Raw genomic sequence first — 22,537 nt, forward strand, 5'->3', positions numbered from 1 at the left:
GGTACCAGGGTCTGCTTAGCTTGCCCCAAATCATGTGACATAGCAACTGTCTCTGTTGTCTGAGGAATTCAAATGTAAGCGGTGACTAGGCAAGTCCTTGAACCAGACATTAATTGAATTTAACTCGCAAAAGGCTTATTGTCGGAGCAGACCAGGGGCAGGACCGGGGGTTTAGACATCATAGTGTGAAAAGGCCCACCTATATTCACTGGGGGCAAAGAGCAAATGAATTACAGCCGTTATGGAGAGTGATATCAGTGTCTATGAACATGCTTGGAAAAAATGTTTGCATCTTTTTGTTAATAGTAAACGCGCTAAAACTGACAACCAATAAAGGGTATGGTTAAAAGCTACATGGTTATTTCTGAAACAGATATACACAGAGTAAGACAAGCAAGCTAGCCATCTACTGATGATCACAATGGAAACGCTACGGATAGTTTGGATGTAATTTGAGAATGACAGACAGGACAATTGAGTTTGGAAGAGGCGCAGATATCACACAGTACAAGGTGATGACAAGGTGACGTGGCTATACTCCTCTCACGTTCTTGGCACACGCAACACAACAAGGCCTCTTTGGTGTGTATTATCTGGGGGGAATCAAAGTCAAGAATGATATTTAGTATGAGTTACAACATAACAATACCAACTGATGACACCTGTAGCTGCAGTCAAATGGTTATACTTATAGAACATTAGAAAATAGTATTAGCTGTTGCAAACTGCTCACCAACCAAAAGGACCAATGGTGTAAATGCAAAAAGAAGTTAATTGCCTGACGTTTCAACCCTAGCAGAGTCTTTGATAAGACTCTGCTAGGGTCGAGTTGCCAGGGTATTATTAACCTATAGAACTTAAAAAATGAAGTTGTCCCATTGGCTTATTTGATATGCCGTAAAGGAAATATTTCTAGATGAAGGACAAGGAATGTCTTCTTTGCACTTCTTTATAATTGTATCATAAAACCATCGAATGGACCATCATTACAATATTGTTCCTAGTATAGAATGAGCATGTTGCTCCTAGCATTATTTTGTTACTTAATTGGCACAAAAACGAATGTTTGCTCTGACTATTTTCTTGTGACTGCAATGACTGATTGAACTTAAATCTTTGCAGGTTTGTTATTTCATGTTTGTGTTGGGTCACTAAAAGACACCAGTATTTGATTAAAAGAAATGTTGTCCATGTCATATAAACTTGACATATTTTGGAGGATGATTGTGCCTCCAATAATCCACATAACACTAAAAAAATGGTAATTGTTTCTTTCAAATCAAATCAAAACTACTTAATAGCAATATTTGCTGCTGGGCAACTTTGTTTTATTGACACTTGCAGTTAATGGGTTATATCTTTGTAAAACTTACCCTTTCTAATCTGTCCAGGTCTGACTTTAGTTGCATTTGAAGTTGCTTGAGACTGCCTAATGGTACATTATTCAAGTCGCTTACTTTGTTCAATATGTGTAGAAAGGGTCCACCAGTCAACCCTTCTATGTCCTGCTTTAGTGATTTGGCTTCATTGAATGCCTATATGGATACAAACAATAAGGAAACATTCTTAAATTACACATGAGATTGAGAGAGAAGCATCAGTCATAACTTCGATGACCAATTGAGCTCAAATTTTCACAGGTTTGTTATTTTATGCATATGTTGAGATACACCAAGTGAGAAGACAGGGGTCGATTTCACAAAGAGTTAGGACTCGTCTTATCTCGAGTTAGGACGAGTAACTCGTCTTAAATTAGGATTAATCTCAAGGTCTGCATGCTACAGTGCAGGGTTGGGACTCGTCCTAAGTCCTAAGATTAATCTTAAGTTAGGAAGAGTACTGGAGCCTAAACTCACCTCCTCTTTAAGTTGCATTGCAACTTGCTTCTCCCTTTCTGCTAGTTTAGCTTTCTCACTCGCCTCATGGGCTTCCTTTTTCCATGCATCACATGCCTGTGGGTCAATAGTGACAAAGGTCAGAGTTAGAACGTTAAGTGACATTAGTGCGGCATTCCCTGCTTCCATAAGTACCTATTCTTTGCTCACGGTAAGCAGAGCCATGAAATTAGGCCCTGGTCTAAACCAAGGCAAGAACCGTCACAGCTATTCTTTCTGTTCCTTATGCATTGTTAGATTAAAATGAACCATTAATTAACCAATGGTTAGCATTTGAAATTAATCACAATTAAACCTAATCATAAAGTCATCTGAGAGTAATAGACAATGAACAAAAAAGGCAGGCAAGTCGACTAGACTCAAAACAATGCTCTTCTTTGATACTTCAAATGCGCTGTCATTGCAATAAAAATCAATTGGCTATATTTGAAGATACTGACCTGTTTCGCCTGGTTCCAAGACTCCTCCCATGTGTGTAGCTTATTCTTTAAGACACTAATCTCTTCTTGGAATTTCCTGACTATATCTTCACTGTTTGAGTTTGGGTTACTGCCTACTGTGTGTGGGGAGTGTGGACCCCTGATTGCTGAGCCTGATGAGTCTAGTAACCGATTAATACTCATATGCCTCATGTAGGGTGTTGTGTTGGGTTGACTCATGAATGCTGCTGCTGCCTGTACGCAACAAAAGATCAGCATTAAATAATTTTTTAACAATATCCACTGTTCTACAACTCTTCACTTAATTTGGTTTTACCAAACATTAATGTGCGTTAGCACTGTATACTGGTTGCTGACCCCACCATCCAGCTGCCGGGAATGGACCTCTTCCGCAGCCATTTGTACAGTACCTCTTAAACCGGTTCTGTTCGGACGCAGGGGCCATGCCGCAGCAGCCTACACAAGTGGGGCTACCTTGCATCTATGTTTTGTGATTGTGGCGAACCCCAGCCGATGCGCCACATAATAGATGACTGCCCACTCTCTCACCTTGATGGTGGCATCGAAGCCCTTCACCTGGCTGAGGACCTAGCTGTAAACTGGCTTACGCACTTTAAAATGAGATCAGCATAGCATACAACATCATCATTTCAAATGAAATAGTAATTCCTATTAAAAACTGCACTAGCAAGCCGGACCACTTTACCACCAGACTAGTCAGGTCATAAGTCTACTGGCCCAACACTAAAACCACTGGCCTCATGCCTGCGGTCCAGTGTATAATTCAAACCAGGGGTAGGACTGTCTTTTTTCTTCAAAGGGTTTACTAATAATCTTCTTATAAAAACATGCAAGTATTTGTTGTATATCCGAAGCATCCAATGTACTTAACTTATTGTCTAGTTTACTCACCTGTTCTAGCTGCTGTTGTTGCTGCTGATGCTGTAAGTGTGGTATATAGGATAGCTGAGACATTGGAGAACTGGGACTATCCGTCACAGAGGATTTATTATTAGGTCCACTACCTATACTGCTGGAACTACCTGGTATGCTGACTGGGGCTGAACTTCCATAACCTAGACCTGAGAAAGATACAAGCTACAAATGTTAACTAATCCTCTATTAGTGCACTATTGGCCTTGATGATAGAGTTATGCAACAGGATCGGATGTTTGTGTAGGGACGACCTGCTATCCTATCACAATTAGACTGCTGGCCTACATTTTGCCAGCCAGAAACAAATGATAATCACATACAAATGCAATGGGGAATTTTGGGATGCTAGGTGGCTGCAGACTAACCAGTAAATCCTTTGTTCTTTGGTAATGTGAATATGCTCAGAACTATGTAAACAATGGAAATTTACCTGGAAAGTCTGCTGCCACCTAGCGTCCCAAAAGTCAACGTTGAATGAACTTCATGACTTAAATGCCCACAACTATCTACTCACATTGGTAAAATGCATTCACTCACAACTGCAATGATATTTTAATCTTGCCTGCTCAATGGAATGCACTTACTGTAGAGCTTTGAAGGCACTGAACATGTTTGGTAGTTGTGAAAGACCAGTCTTCTCACTTAGTTTATCCCAGCATGCATAAAATAACAAGCCTGTGAAAATTTCAACTCAATTGATCATTGAAGTTTCAAGAAAATATCGAAAGAAAAAACACCCTTGTTGTACAAAATAGTGTGCTTTCAGATAGGAATAAAAGGCTTCTGGCCAGAAGTCTTTTATAATTTTAGTGAGAAATTACCTTTTTCTCAAAAACTACGTTACTTCAGAGGGAGTCGTTTCTCACAATGTTTTATACTATCAACAGCTCTCCAGTGCTTGTTACAAAGAAGGGTTTAATGCTGATATATATTTTGAGTAATTACCAAACGTGTACAGTGCCTTTTAATAACTGAAGTATAACTTTAAAAAAAAGTTACCCACTCGCCTATCTCTTATGAAAATAATTGAAGTATAAGATTTAAGAACAAGTAACTCACTGGCCCTATAACTGATGGATATAATTGAAGTATAGCTTATAGCTTAGTTGTTCACTAGCCTGCAACTGACAAATGTAATATACAGCTTTAATAACCAGTTGCTCACTGACCTATGACTGATGAATATAATTAGAGTATAGTATAGGTAAAGCCATTGGACACTTTCGGTAAAAAAAAAAAAAAAAAAAAAAAAAAGTTCACAGATTTACAAATAACTTACAGGGTTTACAGAAGGTAATGGTGAAAGACTTCTCTTAAAATATTATTCCATGAAATGCTTTACTTTTTGAGAAAACATTAAAAATATATCAATTCTAGATATCGAGAATAACAGATTTATTTTAAACACATGTCATGACCGGGCGAAACGTGCGGAAACAAGGGTGGGTTTTCCTGTTATTTTCTCCCGACTCCGATGACCGATTGAGCCTAAATCTTCACAGGTTTGTTATTATATATATAAGTTGTGATACATGAAGTGTGGGCCTTGGACAATACTGTTTACCGAAAGTGTCCAATAGCTTTAAAGAAGTAGCCACATTATACTTACTGCTGGGTAAATGCCCTATACTAGCTACAGAGCTTGATATAGATGATGTATCGTTGTCTAATTCTTTCTCCAATGCTGCTACGTCAATATCATCCAAATTCATATCATCCAAGGCATTTCCTGTACATAAAAAAGACATTTGAAATTAACATTAATTTTATTTCAAGGAGATATGTTTTTCATGTACAATTACAACATTCCATGCAACTAGTGAATGCTAAAAAGTCATTATCAATAATCAGATCCGAGTCCAAGTTGAGTCACTATGGGACACCAGTCTAAGGTCAACTTTGCAGTTATACAAATATTTTTTTTATGAACCTGAACAGTAATTACTTACATGTAAACCAGAGGCATGAAAAAGTGTTGTCTAATATCACAATGTATATATGTGAACAGTCTTATTTGGTTGTAATAAGGTTCATTTCTGAATATTATTTTAAAACTCTTTGTTAATTGACCGCAGTTCAACCTTTGGCTCAAATCATCATTTGATTGCAATAAACCACTCAAATTGTTGGGGATTAGTGAATAAATTTTGTGTAGAAAGAACAACTGATCAAATAGTTTTACAACTTCTTTTTTTTTTCGGGGGGGGGGGGGCATTAGTTTTCCACTAAAAACGCTAACTAAAGCATAATCTCCCTTTTCATTCATCCATTCATTAATTTCTATTAAAAAAACCAACTGGCAGCACAAACTTGTGGCATTACAAGGTAAAAATAGTGATAAAAATTGCATAGATAAAATACACAAAATTGCACCACCATGGGGTACATAGGGACATTATAAAACAAGACGACATTAATAGAAATATATATTAAATAAACCACTAAAAGACAATACAATATGCACAGGGTGTTGTGGAAACCCTCTTATATACATTGAAACCCAACTATGGAATAAACCAGCTAAACAAAATGTAACCCTAGCAGTTAAAAACTGAACACATGACAAAAACAGTGATGACAAAAAATAGGAAAACAAATTTGATAAAACAAGATAAGACATCATTGCAATGTTTGTCAAATACAATGACAAAGGTGTTATTAGTTAAATCTTACAAAAAGCATTAAGTAAGTCTTGAAGTAAGCCACCACACCTACCTATAACTGACTCTACTGTATCACTAGTTGGATAGAATGGTGTTGCTGTAGCAGACATAGCGCTGGAAGCTGTAGAGCTGGAGCTTGATACAGTTGTTGTGAGTGGATTCATTGATTGTAAATGGCTTGATGGTTGTAACATACTCTACAATACGATATATTTAGAGATAATTAGAATTTCATTCAACAAAATAGGGAAAAGTTTCCATAATCAAGGAAATTTGTCCATCAAAACATGGAAATATTGACTTATTTTCAGGAGCATCTGCAGAACCAGGGAGGGTTTTGCTGCGAACAAAAGTTAGAAACTTGCGCGGACCAAAGCCACAGAACAAGTGTCCGGTAAAGATAGCTATTGTGAATTATCTTTAGTACTCCTTGTATTTCTGCTTGTTTGTTAGAAAATCTTCCCGTCAATGGAACTCAGAAAACGCTAACGAGGGGAAAGCTGGCAACATCCAATCTCTTTCATATACAAACATTGGTTTAAACTCAATGATTATGCATGTAAATTGCACAAATCAAGAAATTGTAATTTAGTAAAAAGGACCACATTATTTATTCTAGCCATTGTGAAATCAGCGACATGCTTGGGGATTCAAACCCACAACCTGGTCATTGCAAGTCCTGCAGTCTAACCACTTGACCAAAGTCTTTTTGAGATATGGCGGACACAATGCTACAACAGATTAGGTTTGGGTGAATTTGTCTGTATATAACCAAACCAAAAAGTGCACTCCTATAGTGTCCACCATTGTGGAAGTGTTGTGGCCGAGCGGTTAAGAGCACGGAATTCAAACTCTGATGTTTCTGATCAGCAGAGTGTGGGTTTGAATCCCCAGCCGTGACACTTGTGTCCTTAAGCAAGACACTTAACCATTGCTTCGTCCTTCGGATGGGACGTAAAGCCGTTGGTCCCATGTGTTGTGTAACGCATGTAAATGAACCCAGTGCACTTTTCGAAAAGAGAAGGGGTTCGCCCAGGTGTTCGAAAAGAGAAGGGGTTCGCCCCGGTGTTCCTGGCTGTGGCTGCTGTATGCGCCGTAGCACTTTGTAAACCCTTATAAGGTGCTACATAATTGGGTCTCAAAATTCATCACTGCAATCACCTATCTTTCTGAAAGTTTGTATATACTCAGCGCCTTGAGTACCTTGTTTGGTAGATACGTGTGCTATATAACACTTCGATATTATTATTATTATTATATCTCAAGAAGGCTAATGGTGAAATATGCAATCAACAAGCTTGACAGTAACTGTAGGTGAACTTACAAATGAATCTTCTCTTTCTGACCCAGGTGCTCTTGGGTATATGTTAAAATGCAGACTATCTGATGAATAGCTACTAGATGTGCTGTTAGAGCGTGGCTTGGCTATTGGTCCTGGTGCACTGCTTGATGTTACAGAGGTGAATATAGACTCCCCAAACGATATCTAAAAGAGATGGGGGGAAAAATGGTCAATTCAAACCAGGCTTAGCGATCATCAAATTACTTCTTTAAAGGCTAGGTACTGTATCTTTGGTAACTACGGACCACAGAAATTCACTTGGTAAAGAGCACTAGAGAGTTGTTGATACTAAAAGCATTGTTAGAAACGGCACCCTTTTAAGCTATGTAGTTTTAAAGACACTGGACACTATTGATAATTGTCAAAGACCAGTCTTCTCAATTGGTGTATCTCAACATATGCATGAAATAACAAACCTGTGAAAATTTGAGCTCAATCGGTCGTCGAAGCTGCGAGATAATAATGAAAGCAAAAACGCCCTTGTCACACAAAGTTGTGTGCTTTCAGATGCTTGATTTCGAGACCTCAAATTCTAAAACCGAGGTTTCGAAATCAAATTCGTGGAAAATTACTTCTTTCTCAAAAACTACTCCACCTCAGAGGGAGCCGTTTCTCACAATGTTTTATACTACCAACGTCTCCCCATTACTCGTTACCAAGTAAGGTTTTATACTAATAAATATTTTGAGTAATTACCAATAGTGTCCACTGCCTTTAAAGAAAAGGGAATTTTTCACCACTAGATCTGAGAAAAGCTTTAAGCCATTCTCCGGCATCTGGCATCACACAAGGGCAGGTTTTTTCCTTTCAATTTTTTGTTGCAACTTAGATGACCAATTGAGCAAAAATTTTCACGGGTTTGTTATTTCATGCATGTTGGTTTACACCAATTAAGGATACTGGTACTTGACAATTACAAGAAATAAACCCTGCCTATTATTAACAGCTAGTGTCTAAATAATGTAAACTTCTTCACACGATAGGCAGACAAATACGGAAATAGATAATGTGAGCATTTACTGAACTTGTCTGGACAATATTTTAGCTACTTATTCAGTCACTATAGACCTTTCTTTTGCAACATCTCCACCCAAGTTTTTGCCAACCCAGGTTGGAAAACTATGGAAAACCATAAATGCAAATCAAGAAAAGATTCAGTGTTACAAAAATATTCAAAAATTGTGTTGATTTTGTTAAAAACAAAACAACTAATTATAAGAGGTATTTTATTTAATTGAAAGCTGGCTGAAAATGTTGAATTTGGTTAAAACATGTTTTTACGATTGAGTGTTTTACTAACATTCCGTGCACTATGCCATCCAAGGCGGTTTGTTTATCAACAAAAGAAAGATCTATACCCATCATTTATATACCTCCTCTAAACCATTATGTTCTTTCTATTAGGAATTACCATACTCAAACATCAAACTAAAAACTCTGTGTATTTCCTCATACAGGGTGAATAATGCTTATAATAATGTACTCTTTAAATTTATTTGAAAACAAAAAATATCACCTGGAAATTTTTTGTCAAAGAAAAGATTTGTTCAACCACTCCATTTAACACACAGGCAACTATAAATTGTCAAAACATAGAGTCAAATACAAGGCACAGTAATAATTTGTAATGGCAGAGATGAGAAACCAAAATGAGGAAATCAACGTTCCATGCCTGTATATATAGAAACTCACTACTGCACTTCCCTGTCTCTGTGTGTATGTCGAGAATAGAGCCTTGAAATGAGACTTCATCAAACCCTAGTATAGATTTGAAGTCCTGTGGTTAAAGGCATTGGACACACTTGGTAATTGTCAAAGACCAGTCTTCTCACTTGGTGCATCTCACAACATATGCATAAAATAAGAAACCTATGAAAATTTGAACTCAATTGGTCGTCGAAGTTGCGAGACAATAATGGAAGAAAAACAGCTTTGTTTGCACAAGTTGTGTGCTTTCAGATGCTTGAATAATATTTGTGTGAGAATTTACTTTTTTTCTCAAAAAACTTTGTTACTTCAGAGGGAGCCGTTTCTAGTAATGTTTTTAACATCAACAGCTCTCCCTTGCTCATTACCAAATAGGTTTTTATGCTAACAATTATTTTGAGTAGTTTAAATAGTGTCTAATGCCTTTAATAGCTGTAGTTCATACACACCTCAAATAGGCCCCCAAGGGGGAAAAGGCTTCATACTTGTATGCCTTCTTTTTGATTATGGACGCCGAGGGGGCATAAAATTGAGTGCTCTTTGACAGTGATCATTATTGTCCTGGTTGGAAACTAACAAAGCCTCAAAAGATTTAAGAAGACAGTCACAAGTTCATGCTTATTTAAAATTGAAAATAGTACATGTAGCAACAGAAATGTAAGAGATTACAATACAACGTGTTACAAAATTGCTCTCAACCACGCAAACCATTTTAGTTTTTACTCCAAAATTATTCGGTCATTATCAATAGGCCTACTGGTTATTATTGTTTTATTTTTCTGAAGACTGGTTCGTACTTCATGTGAAACAAATTTGACATCACAACTTATAATCATAGTAATTGTTTCCAAGAGTTACTATTTCACCTCGAGAGAATTGTTTATTCATAAGTTCCCTTCACTTTGAATTCACATGGAGTATGAACCGGGTTTGACTCTGTCATTATGGTTAGCTTTTATACTAACCTGCTGTTGTAGAGATGAAGTGATTGTGTTTCCAACCATAGAAGACAAACTAGTTGGTGTAAGCTGGGAGAGTAAACTCAAATCTTCACTAAAATCTCGTTGCGCTGTCATTTCCTCTGTGAGTACACACAAACAAACATTTCAACAGTTATAACTTTTATCCTCTTATCCTTTTATCCAGTTAATCAAATGTTTACATAATACTTCTATGATGATAGTTTAATGATGATATATCACAACAAAATATGTGAAACACTAACTTCCTGAGCTTGGAAGTTATATGACACTTGTATTGTGCTTGTTTGCATCATAAGCAACAAAAAAGTTTGCAGACTAATTTCTCCAAAAGGTCTCAAATTCTATGTTGATGACAACTTGTTAGCCACACACACTATATATATGTAGATTCCTGTTAAAATTCCCGATGACTAGAGTTTAAATTTACTACAAGTAATCTGGCTGGCTAGTTTGCGGTTGAAAAGCATCCTTTTAAAACGATGTATGGACAATTGAAAAAAGCCTACCGATTAGTGGAATGACAAGCTAACTGGTCCCTAACGCCATACTGCAAAAGTTATAAGCAAAGCCGGAAATCATGGGACACTAGAGGGCGCTGTAATTGAAAATGTTGAGTTTCACTACATTTTTAATTAAACTTTGTTATGACGATCATGTAGTGCCAATCACAAGTACATCCCCAATCATGATTTATTTATTTATATGCAGTACTAACACAGTAGGCATACCATCAGAAAATAATAGCTGAATAAAGGCACAACAAAACAAAAATTTCCATAGAACAATGTAAGAGCTCTTACTTTGTTAATCTGGAAACAATAGTCAAATACGATTTAGAAACAAGGAAGTTAAGCGCATAATAAACTTTAACCACTTTGCATTTTGACTGTGTGAGATTTATTACATCAATGAAATATTCCTTGACTGATAGTTATTAAAAGCAAGCACTCAACGATCCAACAAAATGTCTCCTGAGCTTTATATTCAGAAATTGCACTTCCTGCCAAAATGTGATAAACAAAAGTTGTGGCATGCACCATTAAATGAGGGGGGAGGGGGGATTTTTCCTTCCTTTATTTAAATGAGCTTGCACTCTAAAGAGGCTTATAATTAAATGACTAGTGCATCCTAACTTAATATGCCAAAATTACATGTTGTATTTATTTTATATACCCTAAGATTCTACCACAAGATCAAAGACACCTGAAGTTAAACATACAGACACAACTACTACCCACCCCAATTCGAAGGGCTAAGGGCCCATGAATTTTAAAGATGAAGTTCATAATCTGCAATTGCAGGGGTGGATTTCACAAGAGTTAAGACTATAGTCTTATCTCAAGTAAGGACGAATTAAATATAGGACTAGCCATATGTATTTTTATATATCCTAGGACTAGTCCTACTAAGTTAAGACTAGTCCTAACTCTTTGTGAAATCGACCCCAGGTATCGTAGAGAAATCTGTCCCCCCGGAGATTCTGCCCCCCCCCCCCACCCCCCATTGGGAAATTAACATCCGCTGAAGTAAAGGAGGAGGATTCAAAAGAGCACGCTATCAGAAGAAGTAAAGAAACAGTTTGCCATATGGGGGGACACACAATCTCCTGCCACACAGGTTTAACAACAAGATCTGAAAACACACTTACGGTCAACATGCGCAAACGCACAGAAGGGCCCCCTCGGGCAGTTGCCTGTTTGTTGCATGTCGTTACATTTAGTGGATTTATAGATCTCTGGATGAAACTGTTGTTCTGTACGTGTATGACAGTATGGACACTGGTCCCCTTGTTCACAATTCTCAGGTTCACCCCACTCATCACCATGCTTTACATTGGGACATGGTGTGGATCTGTAATAGAAATACAAATAAGAAACTTTCATTTGTATTCAGAGGAGAGATGGTATACACCACTGGTTAAAGGCAGTGGACACATTTGGTAATTACTCAAACAAATTGTTGGCACAACAACTTACTTGGTAAAAAGCAATGGAGAGCTGTTGATAGTATAAAACATGGTGAGAAACGGATCCCCTTGGAGTAACGCAGTTTTCGAGAAAGAAGTAATTTTCCACTAAAATATTCGAATTTGATTTCAAGACCTCCCGAAATCTAGCATCTGAAAGCACACAACTTCATGTGACAAGGGTGTTTTTTCTTCCATTATTATCTTGCAACTTTGACTACCAATTGAGTTCAAATTTTCACAGGTTTGTTATTTTGTGCATATGTTGAGAAACACCAAGTGAGAAGACTGGTCTTTGACAATTGCCAAAGGTGTCTAGTGTCTTTAAGGGAGTTGAAATATTCTTAACATTAATTTATGGGGTTGTGACTGCACCATTTAATTTGAGTATTTATTCCTAAAATGTTCATATATCTTAAGAACTGCTATTTGGGTGCACTCTCATTGCTCTGCTTATAATATGATAGTAATAGGGTGTCTTGGCCGAGTGGATAAGAACACCGAACTCAAGCTCTGGTGCTTCTGTTTAGCAGAGTGTGAGTTCCAATCCCAGTAGTGACACTTGTGTCCCTTAGCAAGACACTTAACTATAATTGCTTTTCTCCACCAAGGGGTAAATGGGTACCTGCGAGGGCAGAGATGCTTCTTGTGATCGATTTAGTCGAGTAGCGCATATAAATGTTGCACAGGCTGCATACTCCCCACCAGGGAGCTGAGATGGTTTAAGAAGTGAATTAAGGCCCAGTGATCAGGGGTAATAATGTGAAGCACTTTGGGACGCCCTCCGGGTGTGAAAATCGCTATATAAAAACAGGCAATTAATAATAAAAATATGGATATTTATATTGTGCCAATAGCCATCACAAAAGATGCTCATGTCGCAAAAAAAGGAACAATTAATGAAATGAAATATGTTTAAGCTACTACATGAACCTTATAGAAAACAGTGTGATATGAGAAGCAATCTATCTTGATCTATTTGCAAAATTCTGCATTTACAGTGACCGTATAGCACACAATTCTATATAGGCTGTAAGTGTAAGTGCATAATTCTGCAGTAAGCAGAGCCATGAAAATGGGCCCTGCAGACAAGTTGCACAACAACTTCTGTGTTTAATGCACAGATCTTTACCATGCTGATATTATTTGTTTATTTTATTTGTACAAGTGCATGTAGAATCAATACTGAATATTGATTCTCATGGTGTCAAAGAGTGGAACTAATTTATGATCATTACACATGTCCTTGAGCTAGGCACTTAACTATAATTGCTTTCCATAAACCCAGTGAATAAATTAGAACCTAATAGAGCCAAGAGAGTATTGTATTGGAATAACCCCTTCATTTAAGTAGCCTTAGGTTGTATGCTCCTCAGGGAGTTGAGAAAGTTTTAGGAAACAATAGGCACCGGCAATATAAAACTGGAAGTAGGTTATAGCTTTTCATACCACCCTCCAGTTCGAGCATCTGATTGGTGGAATGTCGAGTACTGGAAGATAATGCTACTAGTGTTGTACATTATACCTTCCCTTTAAGGCAGTAATTACTCAAATTAATTACTCAAAATAATTATTGGCATAAAATCTTGCTTGGTTACGAGTAATGGAGAGCTGTTGATAGTATAAAACATTGTGAGAAACGGCTCCCTCTGAAGTAACGTATCCTCAAGAAAAAAGTAATTTTCCACAAATTTGATTTCGAGACCTGATATTTAGAGTTTGAGGTCTCGAAATCAAGCATCTGGAAGCACACAACTTCGTGTACCAAGGGTGTTTTTTCTTTCATTATTATCTCGCAATTTAGACGGCCGATTGAGCTCAAATTTTCACAGATTTGTTATTTTATGCATATGTTGAGATACACTAAGTGAGAAGACTGGTCTTTGACAATTACCAATAGTGTCCAGTGTCTTTAAGATCAAAAGATTAAAGTTTAAGACAAACCTGTAATGGAACTTGTGAGGACTCCTTCTCCTATCCCTGGTATTATGACAATGAGGACAAGCGTACCCCTGACGACACAAGCGGGGAGGCTTTTTACACAGCTCAGTCTTGTAGTTAGCAAGAACAAAATTAGTATCTGGAGTTGGAGAATGGAAGGTGACTAAAGGGTCACAGAATTGTACACAGTTACCGATAATGATCTTTCAAAATAAGCATCTGAAGAATTACTAACAATCAGCTTCACCCCAGAAAATAGAAAAACAAAAATGTTTCTAGGGATTTTTAACAAACGTTCATAGTGTGCCAAAAGAACAAAGTGGATTTGACAGTTACCTGAATAAGCTTCGCAATTAGCTAAATCAAATGAAATTACAATTAGTTATTGCTGTGAGTGTTATGACTTGTAGTTTTAAATACATTACTCAATAAAAACTCCCCACCACAATTACCTAGGCCATTGCACTTAGCACAAATGCTATGGTATGTGCAAAATTTTGATAAAATATGCACGCGTAAATGTTGAAGATTTATGTCTACTTGCGTGTAATGACAAATGACTGCATTACTGTGGCCTGGAAGGTGCGGATGCAGTGAGTGGTGGAATGTTTTTCTGACATCCAGGTGTTTGAGCATAAGTGGTGTCAATAGTGTGGATTGCTATAAACGCACCAGTCAAATCTAGTTCAGCATGTACAACTCCAATATTACCAAACACTCTTCTGTGCACTGCTGCATATGAAAAGCATTATCTAAAGCATCAATGCAAAGCCATTTGATGTATGTATAAAAAAAACATATATTTTTTTTTTTTAAATGCAGTAAATGTAAACAACTTATGAGGTCCCGATTTATAGGAAGCTTTTCATGGAACTCAACATTGGTTCCACAACCATTGGTACATCATATTTACTCAGGTCTCGAGTTATAGGAAGCTTTTCATGGAACTCAACATTGGTTCCGCAACCATTGGTACATCATATTTACTCAGGTCTCGATTTATAGGAAGCTTTTCATGGAACTCAACATTGGTTCCGCCACCATTGGTACATCATATTTACTCAGGCCTGGATTTCCATGGAGGACACTTAGGCCATAGACTCCATTGTTCTGATCTAATAGCCTTGGTGCCCTTCAAAAGTTTCCAATAATGATAGCCTTATGATTTCTAACAGAAGTGCCCTTTGCAAATGAAAATGGCCTCACCATTAAAAGGATCACAAAACGAAGAAGTACACAAAGCACAAGACGCACACACAGTACTAGCCGACAATTATTAAATTACATTATACAGTTCTGAGTATTTTGCACTTAAAAAAGTGGGTGGCTGGCTGAGTGACTGCATTTTTATTTTATGTTGATCAGCACTGACCATTGTAGGTACATGTACAACACTGCCAATTTATCTCAGACGTTTAAGTCGTCCTTCAAAAAATTTCAATAATTATGGCGACAACAAAACAAGTTAAAAATTACTAAGATCAACTTTTAAGTGTCCTTAGATCAACCACCAATAGAAATAGCGAAACTGTCTGAGGTATTTATGAATAGATGTTAATATTGAAAGAATATTCATTTTGCTTTTACCCATCTACACCAATGTGTGTTAGCACTGTATACTCAGTACTTTCCCCGAGTTCTGTGAAAAAAATCACAGGCATATTACTCAGGTGGGATTCAAACCCACGACCCTTGCAATTCTAGAGCAGTTTCATACAAAATAGACCATTGAACTCAGGAAAGTACTGAGTATACAGTGCTAACAAACACCGGTGTATATGGGTAAAACCAAAATAGGTATGTCAGCAGATTCTTCACTCTTCTTCAAGCGCTCATTTCCAGCTTTCCCTTGGACCCCGCACCATGACACACTATCGCGCCTTTTCAGTCATAGCTCCAACACTTTGGAACAAGCTACCCACCCACATTCAAGCAGCTCCTTCATTGGACAATTTTAAATCTCTACTTAAAGGAACACATTGCCTTGGATCGGTCGAGTTGGTCTTTGAAAAGCGTGTGTAACCGTTTGTTATGAAATGCACATGGGTAAAAAGATGTTGTAAAAGTAGAATACAATGATCCACACAAACATGCCTCGAAATTGCACGGTTTTCCTTTTACCTCGTCGACCAACACGGTCGGCCATTTAATTTTGACTCCCATAAATGGCCAACCGTGTTGGTTCGCACAGTTAAAGGCAAACCTCGCAATTTCGAGGCAAACTTGTGTGGATCATTGTATTCTACTTTTAAAACATCTTTCTAACCATATGCATTTTATAAAAAATTGTTACAAACGCTTTTTATAGATGAACTCGTCCGATCCAAGGCAACGTGTCCCTTTAAAACCCATCTGTTTTGTCAATCTGGTTATAGCGCTTAGAAACTTCCTATTTAGCGCTCTATAACTGTTGTATAACTGCATTATTATTATTATTACAACTACTTTCAGTTACATTAAATTGAAGAAATGCTTACCTTGCCAACGAGGGTCATCTATAAGCAAGGATTTATCTTTCTCTTGAATTAAACTTGTACTGCTTGTAAATGATGATCCAGTACCATTGGATGGTGTCAGAAGCTCGGCTGGGTCATGTTGAGCTATGACTTCGCGTATGTCGTACACTGGTTGGCGCAAGCCGTGTGGACCATGGGCAAATGCACAGTGCGGACCATTCTTAACACAATGCCCACGGGCGTCAGTTTCATGTACACATGTTCCAGTCTTGTAATAGCGTAGATGGTACCTTCTTTCTGTGTCCCCAGTGGTTCGATGTAAAAATGCACATCTGTAAAAAAGATTTAAAAGTGAAGCATTGAGCATACACCTTTTCAGAAATACCCATTGCGCAAGTGCTAACTGTTGAACGAGGTGAACGAGGTGTGGTCTAGCTAGCGATCAAATTTGATCACCGCCTAGACCACAATGCACCTCTTTCAACGCAAACAGCGCACATACCAAGTATTAACAAATAGGTCTATAATATAAAAGGATCACGAACACACCTCTTCACATACAACCTCTCTAAAATGAAAAACTTATGTGCCATTGCACGTATGTGTACAGGCTTATCTTAGCATGCAGTGCTGTTAACATGGTTTGAACTTCACCAAACTTTACAAAATACTTTTCGAGCGTGCTGAGCAAGAAAGTCCAAAATAGGCAATCTCTGCTTATGTAAAATTACATGTTTCTTTCTATCAAGCTTGGTTTTTCACATTTCAGTTTACTTAATTGCTATAGAACATCTGTGTCTATTCCAAAATCAGATTAAGCTCCCTACATGTATGTTTATTAGAGCTACATGTACAAGTTTTCTGCATGCTTCAAGACACTATTCAAAGCTCAGCTGTTTCAGGAGGCTTACTAGTTACTAACTATCTTCATCCTGTGCCTCGATGTAAACATTTGATTTTGGCTCTTACATGACATTTGATTGATTGCTTGATTGATCGAGTACGGGCTGATCAAGCATACAGCAAAATGTACTGCTTAGAAACTACACCAGGCATATGTTTGAAGGCCGATCTACGCAACATGGTTTAGACGTTTATAGACTAGTACAGCTAAATTAATAACAAATTTTCTGAGAAATAAAAATTGCAGATTAGATTTTAGATAGGAAATACCATGCCTGCTAAACATACATGACTTACAGTGACCATAGCAATAAGGTTTGTTTTCTGATTTAGCACAAAAAAAACACAATCAATTTAAGAAATTAGTTCTTGAAGCACCAGCAACAGTTAACTATCTCTACCATCATGACCATGTCCACCCAAACTACTAATTATGCACACATTGTTTATCCCATATTTTGAAACTAAAAGTGATTTATTACAATAACATTTAAGGCTACGTAAATTGTTGTTTACATAACACTTTCTTTCCGGCTCATCAAACCCTGTACATCAGATAAAGTATGATGTGTATACTTTGTGATGTAAAAACATATTTTTTTAAATTTCATTTTAAATTGTAGTTTTGAAGAAGGTAGTTTTCAAGAAGACGAAGTCATGTGATAATGTAAAAAGGGGAAAAAATGTTCCAATATTTCAACTACAAAAAAAAAACACTTAAAGTTTCCTCACTGAAACCGACATTCCTGACACTGACAATTCCCAACCCCACCCCAACCTGACAGAATCCTTGATAATGCAAGTAGTCCACACGCCTTACACAACTGCAGCTTGAAAACTGTCAATGAGAATACTTTCAGAGGACCAAATATATTTCTTCATTTGTTCATTTGATTTTTAACTTTCATTTCAAAATTGAAAGCTTATTATTTCAGTACAGTAAGTCTCCAAAAGATTGACTTGTAATTTGTAAAGACTATGTTTTTTAAAAATAAAATAACTGTACTCAGACCAGTTTTTATTTCAACCCTTTTTCTGTACAATTGTGACAGGAAGAGTCTACAGATGACAATATTGTGTGATGCAAAGCACATGCAAAAATATGAATTTGCACAAAAATAGGGAAACGACTTCTTGGAAATTTGAAAGCTTCATCAGTGAAGTTTACAATATGACTTCCTGTTATGATGCAGGCATTGACATTATTTGTTGTGTATACAATACACACAAGCTTTAAATAAATGTTGAGCTAATTGCAACTTTTCAGGCAATGTGCAAATGACTTAAATTTAAGGATTATCAAAACCAAATGCGCTGGAAGGTGCAAATTCAGGATGATGCCAACATTCCACTTCATGGGGCAGAGCACTTAGCTAGAAATAGACCTGAGTGGGGACGGTTTTCCAAGGAGGCCAAGGGACAGCCAGTCCTAAGCAGCTAAGTAAGTAAGTAAGTAAATGCATCTTGCTGAAAACAATAATGTGTCCATTGTTTTATCAACTTGTTATATTGTTGCTGAGGGATTAAGTGCATACATCCAAGTCTATCTGAGTGTGGGTTTAAATCCCAGTTATGACCTTTGCGTCCTTGAACAAGACACTTAAACTTTAGTAGTTTCTCATCACCCTGAAGTAAACAGGTTCTTGCAAGAGTAGAGAATGTTGATATGAATGAGCAACCTATATGTATGTGTTGGTTGGTTGCTGGTGCTGCATACTCCTTAGGAGTTGAGATGGATTAAGGAATATGCTTCTCTTAGACTTTAATCAATGGAAGTGCACTTTGCTATATGAAAATGGCCTTGCCCCCTCAAAGATGAAATTCCAAGCTTGTCAGTGGGTAATAACAGTGTATGGTGCTAGCCTGCTTGAAGAGGCCCACATGTCTTTGCTAAAAAAGTGCATAGTAGTCATTATTTGTGTCAGAGTGTCAGTCAGTGTTTACATAGAACCATATGTACAGCTACCACTCGATTCAATTGCATTATGATTCCAAAGGCCCAAAGCCTTACTTACATGTAGTACATGTGTAGGACCTTGAACATTTAGTTAATTTCACAGAATTTAGTAAGAGTTATTAACAGTTAAAACCCGATCAAACCTACACCTAACTGTACAAGGACAACTTCAAAAAGTCCAAAGAAAATAAATCCTCAGTTATAAATACACAAAATGGAATCTCAACTATTACAGATCTGCAAGATAGCATTGCAATGAGGTATGGTTTTCACTGTATTTCTATGTAGATGGGTTCCCTTTTTATCATGGTACTTTTATTTATAAGCGTGTTTCTCAGTCAGAATAAAGAATGTTCATCAACCTTGATGCAATGTCCAGTTATTTATATTTTATTGTTGTTACATCATAAATTTCACAAAACAAAGTGGTCTAATTACAATCGTTGTTCTCTTCAAATGTGCATCCGTGCGTGTACAATCTGGGAATATGTGTCTTATGTGATCACGATAATCAGAAAGGAGTTTTTCAAATAAGCCTGTGAAAACAACTTTCTTCTACAGACCAGAACTATGATCACAGAGATATTTTCTAGACATTTTTAGAATATTAGATATATTTAGACTGAAGGTATTTTGTGCATCACTGATTCTGAATGCTAATAACATTGAGTAGCAAATAATGACTTTTGAGTAGCAAAATCTGATAAATGTTGTACAGCAAAATCATTCACTGATGATAGCACTTTTGACAGATATTGTCAACCTTTTCTGATTTTTAGTTTTTCTTCTAAAAAAATAGTGAAATATTTGAGCAATTGCTCTGGTGTTTCTGATCAGCAGAGTGTGGGCTCGATCCCCAGCCGTGACACTTGTGTCCTTAAGCAAGACACTTAACCATTGCTTCGTCCTTCGGATGGGACGTAAAGCCGTTGGTCCCATGTGTTGTGAAACGCATGTAAAAGAACCCAGTGCACTTACCGGAAAAAAACGGGGTTCGCCCCCATGTTCCTAGCTGTGGCTGCTATATGCTCTGTAGCACCTTGTAAACCCTTATAAGGTGCAACATAATTGGGTCTCAGAATTCATCACTTCAATAACCTATCTTTCTGAAAGTTTGTAAATACTCAGCGCCTTGAGTACCTTGTTTGGTAGATACGTGCGCTGTTTGTAAGACTTGGATATTATTATTATTCAGTCAAATTGAAAAGTAATACTTCTACAAAAATAGCAATAACTTCACATATTCACAAAGGTTGGACCTTTTATTTTGATCATAAAACTGTCAGTACTGTGGAAATAGCATATTCCATCATACTGCACTACAATTTTAAAGTCATTGTAAATCCACAATGCATACAGGCAACATGTCAGTCTGTATGATGTAGTTTTACAACCTCCCTCCATGATTTAATCCTACTAGAAAGAGAAATTATGGTCGCCATCATTAATATGGACTACACTGGGATTTTGTCAAAACCAAGTGGAAATGATGGAAAAATAGACCTAATTTAAGTTATAAATATAAATATAACATAAAAAAATATAGAGTTATAATAAAGGATGTATATAATAAAGGATATATATAATATAAGGACCATACACTGTACTAATTTAGTGTTGACTTAATGTCAGGAAGGGCAGCAAAATACAATACATGTACATGCTGACACTCGACTTTAGCTCCATGGATGCACTCAGAGTGACACTGACAGGCACACTAAAACTAAAACCTGTACAATAACAACCGATACAGTGCACTGTGTAATGTACAGACGGTGTGTACATACTGTACATACATAGTGTGTACATGTCCATACATGTAGGTGGTATTACGACTCCTACGAGTATGGATTAAACTACGTGCGTTATGTGCAACTGCTAGCGCGGTTTTTCTAAACTCAAGGTCTCGGACGTCAAATAAACTGGCCAATATACACACAAAATAAAACTAAATATACATCTCAAATAGTGCCAGCGACTGTATGAATTAACAACAACCACTTGACAATCAATACGAAGTCCGGACACGTTTGTTTCAGTCATGTCAACACATGGAAAATGTTAAGTTTAATGACACATTGTTAACAAGTTCAAACCAATATGGCGACGGGTGGGGAAAATTCGTAAACATTCGGAACCTTGCCCTTGCAATCACAAAGTTTTCAACTTACTCTTCGTCGTCAGGGCATATGCCTGTAGTTTCGTCAAACTTGGTGCAATAAACATCCGGACTGTAATTAAATGTTCCATCACGTTTCCGTACGGGTCTCCTTCTTCTTTGATTCAAAAAATGCCAATGAAAACAAGTAAACGGACGATGATTTGGACACTTGTGTTGCAAGAACTCTTGACATTGTTGTGTTCGAAACTCCTTCAAATACCTGCCAAACAAAGCACACATATGACATTAACAAATATTGTTTCCCTCCTAATTAAGCAAAACTGACAAGTTAAAATGACATTTTGATATGTCGTTGAACTTACGTGTAATGAAATGGTTTCTCTGGTTGAGCAGCCATTGCAGAAGACGTCGTGTTTTTTTGCTGTTCGGACGGCATTTTAGAATTGTATGGGAAAAACAACCCTTTTGCCCGCGCGTCGCCAGTACGCATGCTCAGTCTCATTACTCAGTATCGCTGACGTCAGACTTGATTTGCCTATGTTGTGATGATGTAGGGATGAATCAAATCTAGTAACGGGATTCCCCATCAAAACAACACTGCATCACAACACTGCTGAATTGCAGATCAGTGTACCATGTCTCGCAGCATAAGTTGTCTGCATAAACAACTCCTAGTGATTTGATGAATAATTATAGCTTTTTTATGGATCCTCACTTAATCCCTTTCCCCTCTTTTTTCTAATAATGGATATGTATTTGGATATGTTTGTACCTGTTATATGCCTCTGATGAAGGTCCGGTTTGATCGAAAGCTAAGGCCATTGTTCTACCCTATTTCATTAATAAGGGAATCAATGTGTGGTGAAGAGGTTTTCCACTAGTGGTTTTATCCCAACGAGGCCTGGTTCTTGATGTACCTTCCCTTTAAGGCCACTTCAAGGTGTGGGCTACAATTATGTTTTTCCCATAGGCCGTTGCCACCTACTCCTTGGGCTGAAACAGGGTTACCCCTTTTACAGTCCATTGGATGTAGGCTTGGGTATTATCAATCCGAAGCCTGGCCGGTAGAACAGAAAGCACTACCTCACCAATTGTACATAGCAAGTGTCATGACCTGGATTCGAACCCACACTCTGCTGATCAAACACCAGAGCTTGAATCCGGTGCTCTTAACCGCTCGGCCATGAGACGCCACAAAGTACCCCTCATCAAGTTGGAGGTCAACA

The 22,537-nt window shown here is 37.4% G+C and overlaps 1 protein-coding gene across 3 annotated transcripts; it reads right to left on the reverse strand.

Moving 5' to 3' along the window:
* Positions 1 to 23: 23 nt before the first annotated feature.
* LOC117292577 (putative E3 ubiquitin-protein ligase UNKL) lies at positions 24 to 21,784 on the reverse strand. 3 transcript variants are annotated; one of them, XM_033774685.1, is made up of 14 exons: positions 21,674 to 21,784; positions 21,361 to 21,570; positions 16,351 to 16,661; positions 13,877 to 14,012; positions 11,615 to 11,817; positions 9,949 to 10,064; positions 7,259 to 7,420; positions 5,987 to 6,131; positions 4,881 to 5,000; positions 3,248 to 3,417; positions 2,336 to 2,569; positions 1,857 to 1,952; positions 1,374 to 1,535; positions 24 to 593 (listed from the first exon to the last, which is right to left on the reverse strand). In XM_033774685.1, the coding sequence occupies exons 1-14, from the start codon at positions 21,745 to 21,747 to the stop codon at positions 417 to 419; spliced, it is 2,316 nt and encodes a 771-aa protein (XP_033630576.1). In that variant the 5' UTR covers positions 21,748 to 21,784; the 3' UTR covers positions 24 to 416. The 3 variants fall into 3 exon arrangements, with proteins under 3 accessions (XP_033630576.1, XP_033630575.1, XP_033630577.1); XM_033774684.1 differs by having other exon boundaries at positions 13,877 to 14,036; XM_033774686.1 differs by lacking the exons at positions 21,361 to 21,570; positions 21,674 to 21,784 and adding an exon at positions 20,844 to 20,881 and having other exon boundaries at positions 13,877 to 14,036.
* Positions 21,785 to 22,537: the final 753 nt, after the last annotated feature.

Source organism: Asterias rubens, chromosome 7 (assembly GCF_902459465.1).
Source record: "Asterias rubens chromosome 7, eAstRub1.3, whole genome shotgun sequence".
In the NCBI taxonomy this organism is placed as follows: domain Eukaryota; kingdom Metazoa; phylum Echinodermata; class Asteroidea; order Forcipulatida; family Asteriidae; genus Asterias; species Asterias rubens.

What these genes read in the sequence shown, in the direction of transcription:
- LOC117292577 (XM_033774684.1), bottom strand. Translation starts at nt 21,747, where the DNA reads ATGCCGTCCGAACAGCAAAAAAACACGACGTCTTCTGCAATGGCTGCT. An exon ending in TATAGGGCATTTACCCAGCA is followed by an intron (nt 3,418 to 4,880) that starts GTAAGTATAATG and finishes TATCTTTCTCAG; the next exon opens with GTCTAGGTTATGGAAGTTCA. An exon ending in ACCTGGACAGATTAGAAAGG is followed by an intron (nt 594 to 1,373) that starts GTAAGTTTTACA and finishes GATTCCCCCCAG; the next exon opens with ATAATACACACCAAAGAGGC.